Source organism: Erpetoichthys calabaricus, chromosome 3 (assembly GCF_900747795.2).
Source record: "Erpetoichthys calabaricus chromosome 3, fErpCal1.3, whole genome shotgun sequence".
NCBI lineage: Eukaryota > Metazoa > Chordata > Cladistia > Polypteriformes > Polypteridae > Erpetoichthys > Erpetoichthys calabaricus.
Window position 1 is genome coordinate 283,526,288 of NC_041396.2, and position 17,192 is coordinate 283,543,479.

Genomic DNA, 17,192 nt, shown 5'->3' on the forward strand with positions numbered 1-17,192 from the left:
CCAAACACTGGGTGGCAGCAAACCTAGTCTGGGATCCCTGCACAAATACCCACAGGGCATACTGGGTATTGTAGTTCCAGAGGACAGTTCTGTTGGGTTCTGTGGAGACCGCCGGGGGGGGCGCTGCAGGGATCTGGATTCCCTACTTTATGGTGCTTCAGACAGAAGTAGTTCTGAACAACAACCTTGTGTCATCAGAACTACTCCTGGTTGCAGGATAAAAGAAGCAGCTTCTCTTCAATCTGGGAGCCAGAGTCGAGAGGAGGATGATGAAGCTTGCATGAGGAATGGCAGAAAAGGCAGAGAGAGTGAGAAGAAGACAAAAATCACAAAGCATTGCTGAAAACTATTTTGAAACTGTAATTGGGGTTGTGGAGTGGGAAACTCTTGCTTTGTAAGAGATTCCCACAATAAAAGTTTATTGTGCTTAGTACTTGTTTCTGAGCCTGTTTGTGTTGGGAGTTTCGTAAGCTGCAGTATCCCCTAGTGGCAATCTATCATAATCATCAACAATTCATCAGCAAGCAAAACTTTTGAAATAAATGTGCTGTCCACTGTAATCTTTTATTAACATTATAATGGCCAATAGATACTGTAGATAAATAGACAGACAGAGATAGATAGATAGATAGATAGATAGATAGATAGATAGATAGATAGATAGATAGATAGATAGATAGATAGATAGATAGATAGATAGATAGATAGATAGATAGATAGATAGATAGATAGATAGATAGATAGATAGATAGATAGATAGATAGATAGATAGATAGATAGATAGATAGATGTCCTGCCCTGATGGATGGTGCTCCTTTACTCAGGTGGGAGGCGCTTACAGATGAACAGCATGGATGGATGATCATCCTGGCCAGATTGTTTCCTATTCCCAGGGCATGTTCTCTCTCAGTCCACCAGTCCACTGAGAGGCAGCACTCCTTTGGTGTAGCTTCACTTGGACCTCTTTTGGGGATAGTATCTTACCAGGTTAGGGCAAAAGGCTGAAAACAGACCTGGAGAGCGCTCTAGACCATTATAGCAACTGCTCTCACAAGCCAACACACACACAAAATATTCACATACAGTGACATTTTACAGTTGGAAATTAACATAATCTATAGAATATATAAATAAATAAAAACCTTTGTAATTAATTCCTTACTTGCTTGAGCATGTATGACCATAGTCATTTTCATTAAATGGGACTTGCAAAACTATTCAGTACTGAAAAATGTTAGGAATAACAGAAGTGAAAGCAAGCTTTAGTACAACGACTGACCATTATGGATATTAGGTGAATATGGCACTCCAATAGTAAATTATGGGTGACCAGATTTTCAAAGTCTCATAAGGCCCATTCTCATTTGTTTAGTGCTTGCTTTATTTTATCATTAACAGCAAGTGTTCAAGGCATGGGCAATAAAGAAAGACAAAACACTTTCCCAAATCATCATACAGGATTCCACACAGTCTTGAATTGAAAACACATCAATGGCAGTGCTGGCTGTTTTTGTCTTCTTCTTGCTCATCCTGGTAATGCTGTTTAAATTTAACACAAGTTTTTAATGCAGCTTTTCAAGTCAAAGTTTTGACCTTACTATTTCATTGATCTGTGATATGTGAGGATGTTTAAATATTTTCATATTCTCCTGTTATTTATTGGGACACAAAGCCTGAAATAGTTACTGTCTCTGTTACCCACCCTAGTAAATTATAGTGACAGTGAAATATTGACTCATTATAATGTGTAGAAAATGGAGTTGTGAGCTTGGTTTAGTGTAAGGTAAATAGTACTAATTAGATATTTATTTGTTCTTACATGTCACAGGGTAGTTCATTCAAATGTAGATAACTCATTGTTTTCCTTGCTTCCATGTTATATTTTATATTTTTACAGTTAGCAAGGTCATTTAATTTACATGTTACGACTTAAAGCATTGGGAGCAGGAAGATGTATACAGTGTTGTCTAGACGCACTGAGCTGAACTTAGTGATAAGAGAATTTCAGTCCTGCATGCACAGGTAGTCCAAGTACCCCACTCTGCAGTCCACAAAATGGGGTGAGGCTAACCTGGGGCGGAGTTAAATGGTTAACTCTGCCCATAATCCACAGGTATTTATCATGTGTTTGTTCCCACCCAGTGGTTCTAGCTGAAACTGCATGTCAGAAATCACCTAAACCGGCACTGACATAGTGCTGCTGTAAATACTTTACCTGTGACATTTATTAAATGTGTTTTTTTTCTCTTTTTAAAATAAATGTTGGATGTTTCTCGTTGAAACCGTTCAGCTTAGTTCACCTGTTATCTTATTTTATCATACAGCCTGAACTGAAATGTCTATCAATGTATTCATGCTTAATTTGCATTTAAATGTACTTGATGAAACACGTTATTTTTCCATTGTTCTCTGATGTATATTTAGTTCATGGAGTGACAGTGCCTATTTAATAAACCTAACAAAATCTCAGTAATTTAATGATAGATACCTTTCAACATGCATAGCGTTAGGATGGATTTTTCAGTTTGAAGAATTGGAAGACAGAAGTGTTCTGCATCAAAACTATAAATGAAGCTGGAAATATACACAGAGCAGTGGGGTCTTTACAGGATCTGAGGAGTCCCCAGAGGGGCAGATGGCAGTTGTGAATCTTCACTCAGCAGTGCAGTTTGTTGTGTAGTTACTGGAGACCAGCAGTGTTCAGATGGATGTTGTAGATATGGGACAATAAGTCTAAGCACCAGTTCTTTATGGACTACTGCTACTGAACAACAACACGTGCAGTGGCCTCCCCTCACAAACATTACATTTAACAAGGATAAAATATGAAAGATTAAAGCATACATAAAATACCAGCATTGAAAAGGTTATCAATGCACTTATTTGTAATGTAAAAGAAAATTAAACTGAAATGAATGCATTATTCTTACCCCAAGACTTCCATATTAAGTCTTATAAGCATTTGACTCAGCCATCTCACACCAAAGCATTCATTTTAAAAACAAAAGCTGTAGGCATCAGAAGTAATCTACAAAACTGTATCTCTAGTTGGTTAACCGGCAGGAGACAAAGAATACAGATAAGAGGAGAATGCTTCACGTGGAGCGAGGTTTTCAGTAAGGTCCCCGTGGGGTCTGTCCTTGGACCATTACTTTTTCTGATTTATGTTAATGACATTGATTCTGGTATAATTAGTAAACTTGTCAAATTCACAGATGACACTAAAACTGGAGGGATGGTAGACACTGAGGAGGCAGCAAAATAGCAACCTTCAGAACTGGGCAAACACCTGGAAAATGCAGTTTAATGTAGAAAGTGCAAAGTACTGCACGTGGGCAAAATGAACATCAAGTACAAATACAAGATGGGAGACACTGTCATACAGAAAGTGACCTCTGAAAAGGATTTAGGGGTTTATGTTGATGCAACTTTTTCATTTAAGCAATGTGTATAAGTGATTAAAAAGGCATGTAAAATGTTAGGATATATCATAAACAATGTTGAATTTAACTCAAGAGATGTTATGCTTAAACTATATAATGTACTAGTAAGACCACTTTTGGAGTATTGTGTGCAGTTCTGGGGCCTCATGTATAAACAGTGCGTACGCACTAAAATGTTGCATACTCCTGTTTCCACGGTCAAATCACGATGTATAAAACCTAAACTTCGCATAAAGCCACACACATTTTCACGCGAGCTAAAAGCTTGGCGTACACAAGTTCTCCACTTGGTTTTGCAAACTGGCGGCACCCAGCATCAAAGCAGTGCTTTTCCTCAAGTGTGGTTTCCGCTTCTTTTTTAGATGCACATCCCTAACGTGGCTTTATAAATACACTAAAATTAACCGCATATTGTTTATTAGTTTAAGGCATCTCGTTGTAATTAACCTGTAACAATATAATGGTCCGCGGAATGGCCAAACTATTCCAAATACCATAGCTGCTTTAGCGTTGCTCCTCTCACTGTACCACTCAGAGCATTTATTTCACTGATTCTGAGTGTGGAATCACAGCTCTACAGCAGCTGACCGGAAAGAGAATTATCGGTATACAGCATCAAGCACACACTGCCTCAGCCATGCTGTCTATTGAACTGCTCTCTTATGGCAAACGCTTCAGAGCCTTTCGTGTAGGGACATAGCAGTTCAGAAACAGTTTCATCCCAAGAACTCTAAACACACTCAATCAGTCCATCAAGTGCTCCTTGTAGAACTGTTTGTACTTATTAGTACAATTACCTCACTGTAAACTTGTGATACAGTTATAATATTGCACAACCTGAGCCACTTTATAAAGCTCATATTTACATATGATGACCATATAATTTTTAAGATGAGATGCAGCAAAATATGTTTATTACATTATACAGATAAAATGTTAACATCATTTAAATAATCTATATTGTTAATAATTAAACATGTGAGGACATGGTGTTGCAGCACTAGCAACGAGCTGGCGCCCCGGTCGGGGATTGTTCCTGCTTTGCGCTGTATTCCTGCTGTGGCTGCCGCGACACTGGAAGGATAGATGGTTGGAATAATTAAACATGTACTATGAAGATATTACACTGTTCTTTAAAAGTTTTGAAGAATCGGTGTTCTAAGCTTACAGATGGCTTAACATCTATTATTGAGCTGATTGTGTGGCAATTGGTTACTTGGAGAAAGAAAAGGAAGGACAGGAATTGGAAGTTAGTATGTTTGAAAGAGACAGTACTGCTGCAATAAATTATTTCATCGAAGGTCGTGCACGGCACAGCAAGCATCTTGCATGAGGCAGGAACAATCTCTGGACGAGGCGCCAGCTCATCGCTATCACTGCGCCACCATGTTCCCATGTTTATTAACATTCTTTAACTCCTATAATCATGAAAATTATATCAAGTATACATCTCAGTATTTTAATTATTCAGAGAGCTGTAATATCATGAATGTAATGGATTCTCAGTCCAATCAGAGGAAGAGAAAGCCTGTTTAAGAAGCACGTAGTGATTCACACACATAAAGCACATAGAAGAACACATACAAAACAAAGCATTTAATGTGCTACTTTAGTTACATTTGAGAAACTAGTAAATTAAATGATTTAAAGATGAAGTTTATGATGTTCTACTTTAATGACAAAATAAACTACATGATTAAAGTTGACATTTTGTGCTTTTTTCCCGACTGTGTGCCTATTTTTTTTTCTTTTCTCTGCACCCTAATAAGCTTTCATATGACTCTCAGATGGTGGGCTACACCTTTTCACAACGACTTTGATATCTGATAACGTCTTTTTTATTTCAGGCACTGTGCAACTTTGTGAACTTGAGCTTTCGAGATTCACTCTACGACACTCTATGTCACTCGATCAATTTCCTTTTGTTGATTATACCACTGTTTAAACCAACAAATAGTAAGTTTTTCCTTGCCTCCACTTGGTATTCGCTGAAATTCTTCTATTTTCCCCCGTGCTTTTGCCATTTTCTTTTCACAACGCTGATCTTAAAGGCTATTTATATTGATTTGCATATTCAAAGAGGTGTAATTCTGGGAGGAGACGGGGCGGGACGGCAGGCGTGTGCACGTGCATTACTTTTCACGCTGACCGGGATTTATGGAGCGGAAGAACGTGGAAGTTGGCGAATGCACAGATTTATGCATCTGGATTTTTTTGTCCGTACGTCATGTTATAGTGTAAATTCTACGCACGCCGTTATGCATGAGGCCCCTGGTCACCACACGACAAGAAAGACATAGCAGCACTTGAACCCATGCAGAGGAGAGCAATCAAGTGCAAGATCTACAAACATGACCTACTCAGATAGACTTTGAAAATTAAACTTTTTTAGTCCTGAGTAGAGAAGATTGTATGGGGACCTAATCCAGGTATTTAAAATCCTCAAAGCAGTGGTCCATCAACACATACTCAAGGATATCAGTGGAAATTAAGGAGAAGTGCAAAGAGTTGTGGGATTATGGAAGCAATTATCAGTTGAAGCAGAAACCTTGACAACCTTTAAGAAGAATTGTGATGAGATATTGGGACAGGCTTGATGTACTGAATGGACTCCTCTAGTTTGTCAAATTACTTATGTTCTAATGTTCTTACACAAGCGCGGGTGTACAAACTGCTATCTTGCCCCCACGTCAAGATGAAGTTAGGGCTTTCATGTGTAACAAATTTAACTATTACAGATATTTTATGTAAAAGAACATGTAACTCATGTTTCATCCATGCCTTGATGCATTTTGATATATGGTAAATCAACCTGTGAGGTCTGGATTTGTACAAATAAAACAAAACATGTGTAAATGCAGTTATTTGTGTACATTAGCATGGTCTTGGACTTTCTGCCTTCATCAAAGCTGTCACATTCCTCTAGGTTTCAAGTAACTGTCTTACGGTAAGTGAAATAAATAAGTGGCCTCTCAATCAGAGATGCATTCTCATTTCCACTTGACAAAATTCATGAGGCTAAAATTAGCTGCTTATTTGGCTGCCTACTTATTTATTCCAAGCTAATAATTTAGTTATAACTAGCTACTTAATCACTCACCTGATGCAAAGCGTTTACTTTTCTGTTTTAATAACCAAATTGGAATCAATCAATTATTTGAAAAAAAACTCATTTCCGATTTTGGCCCTCCACTGATACAAATTAGATTAGATAAATTTTATTAACCCAATTTGATCATTCAGATGCATACAGCAGCAGAAACATGAAAAACAAGGATTCAGACTCACAGGACAAATAATACAGCCAATCAAGCAATAAGCAAATAATAAATAAATAAAAATATCAGGAGGAAGCATTGAATTGTCTGATAGCAGTGGCCAGAAAAGACCCCCAAAGGTGCTTCTTCGTACACCACAGTGGAATGAGCCTGTGGCTAACATGCTCCAAGAGAGCGTCACTTGGAGGGGATGGAGGGGATTTTTCCTGATGGTATGCAACTTTTTCCCCAAAAAAGCTTCCAGTGTGTCCAGGGTCAGTTTTGAGACCACACAGACACCTTTCCTAAATTGCTGTTGAATTTGGTCCAATCCAATGCAGGCACACTGGTCAAATTCACTACCAAAGTTGGAACATTTTAACATCTAATGAATGGAGCAAAAATCATAGGTAAAAAGATATTTAATGGTGTCTATAAAGGGCTACATCACATTGGACCACCTTAACTTTCACAGTTTTGTGAGAAGACAGACTCCTTTGTTAAATTGCAGCAGAGTTTTGGCCGGCCAAATGCGGGTAACCTGGGTCAAACTTCTCTGGCAAACTCGGCACACTACCATATTTAATATAAGGAACTGGAAGAATTGTACAAAATTATGCATTATATATTATGTATTGCCATATATGATATATAATATATTATAAAATACATCATACTATATACTGTATATTATATACTATATATATTTTATATTTACTGCCAAAAATTATATATATACTGTATGTATGCATAAATATATATACATACTGTATACAGTATATAGGAGCATTAGTTTTAGTGGCAGATACTAAAGGGGTTTAGATTCCCCCTTTCTTCTGTTTTCTTGATTCAGGGGCTTTATGTGGCATTTAGGGTACACTGAAAATCACTGGTGACTTGAGTGTTTAATTTAGAGCTGCTCGGGGGGATTATGTTGGGTCACTCCTTGTCAGGCATGTTACATGCTCTGGCTATTGAGACCCTGCCGATCAAATTGCGAAGAATACTAGGTGGACTGCCTGGGCCTTATTGGGCAGAGGCTTTGAAAATCTCAACCTATGCAGATGAACTCATTGTGATTGCTACAATGCAATGACATAGACGGGCCACTATCTCTGCTGGATGAGTTCCAAAGGGTGTCCTTGGCTAAGGTAAATTGGACCTCAAGCTGTTGCATAAATGGATGGGTCAGCTTCCTTTATTACCCTCTGGACTGTAATGGATAAGGGATGTGAATAAGTACTTAAGACTAATTCCGAGAGGAATGAATGGTGACAATAAGACTTGGGATGGACTTGTAGAGAACATTAAGAGCTCATTACAGTGCTGGTTACTTCCTCAACTGTCTTATGGAGGACACACCATAACACTAGAATCCCTGAAGCCTACGAAAAAACTCGCAATCCTGGCCCACCTTAAATCCCTTCGCACTTCTCCATCAGTGTCTTTTGTTTTGTAAATGCGTTGATCAGCACAAGCAGCAAGCAGCCTGCTATCCCATCCCCCGCCTTGATGGAGCTCAGCTCACGGGCAAAAAGTTCTCCCAGTTCAAGCCAAGGCTTCTTATCTGCGTGTGAGGTGAGGTGTCTGGAGACGTATAGGGTAAATAATACAGTATATTGTTATTTGGAATACATGCATTGCATGTGTGTTCCGTGTTTAAAAAGATCTGGGTAAGTGTAGGATTAAAGGAAATGTGAGAATTGCTGAACACATACTTTTTCCATGTTATACTAATAATGACATGAAGTGTATAATGTGTGAAGACTTTAGTCCAAATATCAAATAAACATGTGCTCTTTTATTCAAGAATATAACCAAAGGAAAAAAAAGCATTCAATTTACATGTGGCTGTCAATGAGTTAAAAACTCAAGCTCAAATGTCAATCGACAGGAAGTTGATATGTGTTCTTGAACAGTGCAAAGGTAAGAACTGCTGCCTTATAATCCAAAGGTCCCATGTTCTCCATGTTTTGAGTAGCGAGCTATTATTATTATTGTTATTATTTCAACAATGTAATTAAAACATACATTTGATTTCAGTCGGTAACACCTGGTGTAAATTTTGGCTACTTGTAAAAGTTAGCTCTTGCTTTTTTTTATTATTCGGTTTTATTCTCTCAGTGACATTCCAATGCTACAACGAACTTGCCTCTCCCTCTCTGAGTTAATGGCATTTATCTCCATTGTTTTCACAAGAGCAGCGCTGTGGCTGACACCTGCTCAGAACTATTTGTTATACCAGCAATCAAAGATATGATGTCCCATGACCACTATCAGACTGGACAAAGGCAGAACCATAACAACAGACAGTTTCTTCACAGCGCTTTCGCTGGCTAATAGACTGCTGCACCACAACGCAACTCTGCTTGTCATCATAAGTAAAATGGGACTTCCACCTGCAGCTAAAGTCACTTCAGTATGCGAGCAATTTGCCACTCTAGTGTTTAGATCTGGCAGCGCCATAATGATAGTGTACGCGCCCAAAAAGAAGAAGCCTTTGATTTCAGTCTGTAACAGCCAGTGTAAAGTTTGGGTGCGTGTGAAGGGATTTAAGGTGGGCAAAGATTATGAGTTTTTCATAGGCTTCAGGGATTCTAGTGTTAATTATTAGCAACCTTGTTGTATCTGCTCATTGGCCAATGCCTGGACACCCCATAGGTCAGATCAAGCTTCTTATTTATATTACCGGCAAGAAAAGGTTAAGAGGGAGAGAAGAGATCTTGGGCACAACTGGAAAAGAGATTACTGTTTCGATTACATTGATTACGTGTTTTATAAAACGACCCACAATTTGCAGAATTTTACAGAGCAATGGTATACAAAGAACACACTTTGTAAAACTGTCAATGATGAACTCATTTTTCTGTTGTGATTGAAACACTTGTTTTGTGAAAATAAGACACAGTACTTGTTTACACTTGACATAGAGATTTGTTTTTTGATGAATTTTGTATCGCTTGTTAATGATTAACATGACATTTAAAACTCAAACACTTCTTTCTTTCTTTCTTTCTTTCTTTCTTTCTTTCTTTCTTTCTTTCTTTCTTTCTTTCTTTCTTTCTACAAAGTCGAAACAGATATAAAATGCAGATTGGTTTTAGATTAGATTACAGTTTAGATAAACTGTATTAATCTCATGGGGGAATTCTGATGCATACAGTAACAGAAGCATAAAAAACAAGTAAAATTGATAAGTAAATAAATAAAGATAAACTTAACAAGTACATCATTTGGAAACATTGAGATGCCTGAGAGCAGTGAGCAGAAAAGACCAAAACAATATTATAAAACTCAACACTTACCGTTTTGTTTCCTTTTCTCTTCCCAAACTTGTATTTACTCCTGTCCACCACTCTCTAAGCTTTTTTGCTCTCACACAAGATGAGAACTTTGTGCCAAAGAAATTATTTTCCTGTGTATCCCCTCCCCCTGGCCAGTGTCGTCAGAGCAAAATGAGAAAGACGAGAGATCAAGGCGGCAAGATATGCACCACACTAAACTTTCACAGAGGACCATCCTTTTGTCGTTACCCAATAAATAAAATCACATGCAAGTCATTTTAATATGTGCTTCCCTTTTAAAGATGAACATAAGAAATTCTACTAATTCGGTCCAACAAGCCTGAGCGCAACATCACCTTCTTCAAGCAGCTTTTTGTCCCAGCAAACACCTTCCCTGGTTTCTTGATTCTCTTTTATAAAGCACTTGACCATCTGTGTCTCCTCTTGTAGAACATGAGCTCCTGCGTTGCCCACTGTGCACAGACCCATGAAGGAAGCCTCTCTGAGTTGAAAGAACCTTTGGGATTTTAACTGCTGGTAGCCACATTTCACTCTTTTTCCTTCAGGACCATCAGCACATGCAAAGACAATTTGTATTCTTTGGCCAAATGGCCACTAAGCAGCCTCACATTCTATCAACATTATGTATTCATTGTATCCATTATCTGATGTAAAATTGAATTTTTGGTGTTGTATCCCTTTCCTGTGGCAGACGTTTTAGTGTGAGTCTCATTTTATTGTGTACATACAGTGCTTCAGTACTGTTGTGGCCCCCACCTTACTAACCACCGTGTAAAACCACACTTACATGAGATGTCAGTAGACTGCTCTCTCATCACACTTTCTAAAAAAAAAAAAACAGGAGTTAAAGCAATGAGATTTTAAAAATATCTCAGCTTTAATGTATTTGTTGAATGTAAATATAACAAGATTTGACAAACTAGAGATGGACCATTTTGTCCATGAAGCTTGTCTGTTTAGCTAACAGCTTAGTTGTCCTAATATCTCATTCCAATTCTTCTTTAAGGTTTTCAACTCCAAGACTTGGAAGTTTGTTCCACATTTCCACAACTCTTAAATGTATTTTGTAAAATTGTTCCTGGTGTGATTCACCGTTTAGTGGAAAGAGTTCTGCTGAAAGTATGTTGAACTTTGAAGACCTGGATTAGGTGCCCGCACATAACTTCAGATATTCTCCAGGAGATTATGGTTGTCGTGTATCCATGCATCTTTTCCATCAATACAGATAAGGTCAAATTTCTCATATGTAATGGCTCTACAGCAACTGTACACCTTGACGGTGTGAAGCTGGAACAAGTAAAGCTGGTTTGATCAGTCAATAGAAATCAAGCAGCTATCATTGCCAACATTAATAGTTGAATTCAACAATCAAAGCAAAGTAGCATCAGCATAAATAACAAGGTGTGTAACCCTTGGTCACTAGTCCTACTGTTGCTACTTTATGGCACTGAGTCACAGATAGCAATGGAAACTGACCTAGAATTACTTGAGGTATTCCAAATGTGTTGGTTGAGATGAACTCTATGAGTACCTATTCAAGATAGAATATGAACAAAAACCATGAGGAATGATTCTGCGATTAGCTTAATACAGACAAGTGGGGAATCCAGAAATGTCTACAGCGATGGTTTAGGCATATCTGTCTCATAGACCCACAGAGTCTGCCATGCCAACATCTCTGGAGTACACACTCAGAGGGATGAACAATACAACATGCAGCGGTAAAGAAAATTTGGTTAAATCAGATCAAAGACAATTTGGTAAAGTAGAGGTATAAACCAGCAAATGTGAGAGAAGCTACCCTCAACAAGCAAAAAAGGAGGTTTATATTGTTAAAGACGTAAGAGACTAGGTAGCACCTACAGCAGAGGTTTGGTCAGTCACGGCAAGTTGTGTGCTAGAGGACCTTCAATTCATCAAGACGGAGCATCAAGATTTGAATGGACTGTTATTTAGTGCCTCAACGCTCATTACAATATGCTCAAAAAAATTCATAACAATTAATAGAAATGTAATTTTAGCCTGGTTTACTCTACTAACGCTATACCACTGCCATCCCTGCTGTTAAATATAGCTTCACTACTTTACTGCAGTAGCAAATTGTGTCACTCTATATTGTAACCCTGATCCTCATGTTGAAATAGCCCTTTGAGCAATGAACATCCAGCGTTATGTGGTGGTAAGTTAGTGCAGGACGATAGATAGATAGATAGATAGATAGATAGATAGATAGATAGATAGATAGATAGATAGATAGATAGATAGATAGATAGATAGATAGATAGATAGATAGATAGATAGATAGATAGATAGATAGATAGATAGATAGATAGATAGATACTTTATTAATCCCCAAGGGGAAACTCACAGTGGAAGAGTAGGATTAGTAGTAGTAAAGTCAAAGGTATGCGTCATGACAAGTGGCTGTTCTGTGTGATGCTGGTCAGAAGTATAAGGTGATGTGGCTTTTGTTGGATGACTACAAGTCATTGCATGATGGAATTTGTCTACTTAAGATACTCATATCCTAGAAAAGGACATGGTCCATGTCCAATCTATTGAGTGTTTCAAAGTATCAGAGCAGAGATGTAAAACAATGAAGTTCAACTACTTTATTACTTTACTTAAGTACAGGAAATTTTATTTAGAGCTTTACTTTTACTCTACTACATTTTAGGTCAAATAAACAACAATTCAACACCATCCAACCTCTGCTCCTCAGGGACAAGCTGACAGAGATGGGAGTAGATTCATACCTGGTGGCATGGATCGTGGACTATCTTACAGACAGACCTCAGTATAAGCGTCTTGGGAACTGCAGGTCTGTGGTCAGCAGCAAAGGAGCGCCGCAGGGGACTGTACTTTCTCCGGTCCTGTACAGCCTATATACAACGGACTTCCAATACAACTCGGAGTTCTACCACGTGCAAAAGTTCGCTGATGACACTGCTATCGTGGGCTGCATCAGGAGTGGGCAGGAGGAGGAGTATAGGGACCTAATCAAAGACTTTGTTAAATGGTGCGACTCAGACCACCTACACTTGAACACCAGCAAAACCAAGGAGCTGGAGGTGTATTTTAGGAGGACCAGGCCCATCATGGACCCCGTGATCATCAGAGGTGACTGTGTGCAGATGGTGCAGACCTATAAATACCTGGGAGTGCAGCTGGATGATAAATTAGACTGGACTGCCAATACTGATGCTCTGTGCAAGAAAGGACAGAGCTGGTTATACTTCCTTAGAAGGCTGGCGTCCTTCAACATCTGCAATAAGATGCTGCAGATGTTCTATCAGACGATTGTGGTGAGTGCCCTCTTCTACGCGGTGGTGTGCTGGGGAGGCAGCATAAAGAAGAGGGACGCCTCACACCTGGACAAACTGGTAAGGAAGGCAGGCTCTATTGTAGGCATGGAGCTGGACAGTTTGACATCTGTGGCAGAGGAACGGGCGCTGAGCAGGCTCCTGTCAATCATGGAGAATCCACTGCATCCTCTGAACAGTATCATCTCCAGACAGAGGAGCAGCTTCAGCGACAGACTGCTGTCACTGTCCTGCTCCACTGACAGATTGAGGAGATCGTTCCTCCTCGACACTATGCATCTCTTCAGTTCCACCCAGGGGAGTAAACGTTAACATTATATAAAGTTACTGTCTGTTATACCTGTTTTTATCACTCTTTAATTTAATATTGTTTTTTATCAGTATGCTGCTGCTGCTGGAGTATGTGAATTTCTCCTTGGGGATTAATAAAGTATCTATCTATCTATCTATCTATCTATCTATCTATCTATCTATCTATCTATCTATCTATCTATCTATCTATCTATCTATCTATCTATCTATCTATCTATCTATCTATCTATCTATCTATCTAACTAAATAGCAAACTTTTCATTTTATCATGTTTTCCAGCAAGTCCTCATTACTAATTACACAAACTAAACTATCATAAAGTCCTAAAAGAAATTTATCAGTGTTGTTAACTTAAGTCATAGTTCAGCATTGCTCAGTTATACCCAATAAAATGTCATATATAATTCAAAAATAAAAGCACAAGAGCATGTCTTCCACTGCTCATTCATTCCCATTCTTCCTGCTCACTGTTGAGACATGGAGATGAAATGTACACTTTCCCCACGTGGTTATGTTTGAAAACGGCACCTAAAGAAGTCTCTGCCTTCAAAAATGTCACCTCAAATTTGAAGAAGCATGTTGAGGTAAATGTTTTTACTTCTTCTTAAGCTATCTTATATGGAGTCCCTGAAGTTCCAAAAAGCAGTGTCTTTATAATCTTGCGCAATTAAGATTTTATGAGCACAATTAAGATCTTGGCACTACAAGTTATATACAGTATTGTCTGAGCAATATCCGCGTATTGTATGCACAACATATTGCAGCGGATTCTTACGAGCTCAATTACTGAAACACTAGAGTGAGCCTGGCCATAAAATTTGCTGGCTAACTGAAAAAGACAAACTTGGGGTCCCAGTGAGATATGTGAGGGGTGAAGAGAGTAATGTCAAGGTCTTGCTGTCCCTTGTTATGTGCGAGGGGGTGGCAGAGGTATTTTTATTGCTACCCTATGGAATCGGAGCTCTGCAATAAGTTGCTAGTGACAAAGACTAAGAGTGAAAATGACAGTTCAGATGATGATGTCATCCAACATCCTAATTTTAAAGGTTAAAGAAAATTCTTCCTCCAGAGTCACCTTCTTCTTCTGAATCACCACAGACCCCTAAAGTTATGACTCCACTGGAAAAGAAGAGAAAAAAAGAGGAGGTCCCCTAAGCTGGGGAAGTTCCTGTTATGTTTGCAATATGTACATTTTACGACAGTGTGTTCTTGTTGGCATTAAAGTGTTTGAGGTTAGAGGGTGAGTGTCTGGCGGGATTGGTGTTCGGAAATAAACGCCTGAAACGCTGAATTTTCACTTCCACCACCTTCTCCCTTTCTTTCCCTGCCCGGAGAGCCTCCAGTGCCTTGGTCCAGCTGGCTGGAGTCTTTTGAAACTTACCTCTTGGCTCTTGATTTGCAAAATGTAAGTGATGCGCGCAAAAGAGCTTTGCTCCTACACTGTCTGGGAACGGAGGGACAGCGCGTGTTTAAGACTTTGGGGAACGCAGCCACATACTCCTCTGCTGTGACTCTCCTGTAGACGAAGTGTTATCCTCCGCCGAATCCTATTTCGTAAACGGTGACAGCAGGCAGGCGAATCGGTTCACCATACGTGGCCAACTTAAGGGGTTTAGCCAGTTTATGCAAGTTCGGAGACATGAAAGATGAATTTATTAGGGATCAATTGGCTGAGCACACTAACAATCCAAAAGTCTGTGAAAAGCTCTTGCTAGAATCAGATGATTTAAGTCTATCACGGGCAATCCACATTGCATTTCAGATCGAGTCTGCCGCGGAGTTCGCCGCCAAACTCGACATATCTCCTGCTTCCTCTGCAGTGACAGGAGACGCGGCTCAAGCGCTGCAATGCACAGAAGACTCGAACAATGGCAACGAGAATCCCAACGTGCAGCTTACGTGACAGCTTCCTCCAAGTCCCTGAGTACAAGCCTGTTGAGGTCAAAAAGGTGGGGTTGGGTTCAAGTCCCTTCTGTGGAAATCTGGAGAATCCATTGATAATAATTCTGATAATGATCACAGGAAAAATATTAGCCGCTTAAAGAATCTTCTAGAGCATGGGAGTTAATGGCTTGACTGGTCTAGTTTCTTATTAAGAAACTCTAACTCGGTAAAGACAGACAAAACAAAATACTCAGTTTTAAATTTCTCAGCTTTACATATCTGTAGTACTAGGGTGTTGTACCGTGTTAGCCATTATGAATGTAGAGAAAAGCCAAGCAAAATGACACCTTTTTAGTTAGCCAATAAAATGTGTCATTTTGCTTGGCCTCTCTCTACATTCAGCTTTACATAGAATGTCAGCATCATTGTAAGAATTATACACTAAAACAATAACCTGTTTTTCAAGGACTAATGCTGGAAAAAAAAGTAAGAAAATGAAATAAGATATCGCTACACTATGAGAAAGTCAGGGAGGGTGCTGTTTTAGATGCTTGTGTCAGGTGTGTGTGTGTCTCTGTGCATGGACGCCATACTCTGTGTGTGCGCATGCGCATGTGAGAAGTGAGGCGCTCCTTTGTTCATCTGTTGTTATGAGGATGTCATGTTGTGTGATACAGAGATATAGTTGCTTAGTCATTCTGGTACCATAAAGCAATTGATTAAAACTGATAAGTATAATGTGTACACAAAGTAAGATAAAATAATTATCTATTGTTAAATTAACAGAGCTCTGAATTCATTTAGGAAGCGATAAATTGATTGGGTCTGAAAGTGTATTCAACAGGAAAAGGCCTCCACGTGAGTTATTTTTTAAATAAATCTTCTTATATAATACGCTCTGCGGTGGGTTGGCACCCTGCCCGGGATTGGTTCCTGCCTTGTGCCCTGTGTTGGCTGGGATTGGCTTCAGCAGACCCCCGTGACCCTGTGTTCGGATTCAGCTTGGAAAATGGATGGATGGATATAATATGTTACTGTGGCTTTTCGTTTGTCCAGGATTTTAAATCACCTGTAGCTCGCAAACCGTTTGACCTATTGACTTGAAATTTGGTACACATATACTACGTGACATCTACTATCAGCTTTTGGGGTGATGATTCACCTACAAGGTAATGGTCAACACACGAAGGTCAAGGTCAAAAATCAAATAACCTGTAGCCTGAAATTTGGTACACATATACTGCACTGAAACTCTGCACTACAGCTTTATGTTAAAAGTGAAGAGTTTTGGAATTATTACTCTTTTTATTTTTATTTTATTTTATTGTAGAATCAACTTTCGGCAGCAGGGCGGCCTTGCGGTGCATACTTACAGGCACCATTCTTATCCCAACCACCTTTGCCGTCACTTCCCCTACCTCTTCATATCTTAAATCATTGTACACATATATGGTCAGCTGAGTATGGTCAAGTCAAGTGTATTCACTGCACATTATCGTGCAGTGCACCGTTACTGTCTAGTATTTTTATATTTAAGGCATCTTCTTCTGAAACTCTGGCCAAGCCCTGTGAGAAGGTGCTCCTCTGATAATTGTAAAATAAAAAGGAGACACTTTCTTTTAAGAATAAAAAGCTATATGTCATATATCTATATCACAGGTGGCCAAC

The 17,192-nt window shown here is 39.1% G+C and overlaps 2 protein-coding genes across 3 annotated transcripts in view; both read right to left on the bottom strand.

Annotated features, from left to right (window-relative positions):
* Positions 1–10,430, bottom strand: part of ponzr1 (plac8 onzin related protein 1) — a 37,052-nt gene extending 26,622 nt beyond the window's left edge. Inside the window, exon 1 of one of the 2 annotated variants that reach the window (XM_028796229.2) lies at positions 10,341–10,430. In XM_028796229.2, coding sequence (XP_028652062.2) covers positions 10,341–10,416 — 76 coding nt within the window. In that variant the 5' untranslated portion in view covers positions 10,417–10,430. Of the gene's footprint in view, positions 1–10,005; positions 10,157–10,340 lie in introns of those variants that run through there. The other variant, XM_028796228.2, reaches the window with a different exon arrangement.
* The window catches only part of acadvl (acyl-CoA dehydrogenase very long chain), a 966,944-nt gene that overhangs the window by 645,783 nt on the left and 303,969 nt on the right, over positions 1–17,192 (bottom strand). The gene's annotated exons all lie outside the window — the stretch shown is intronic.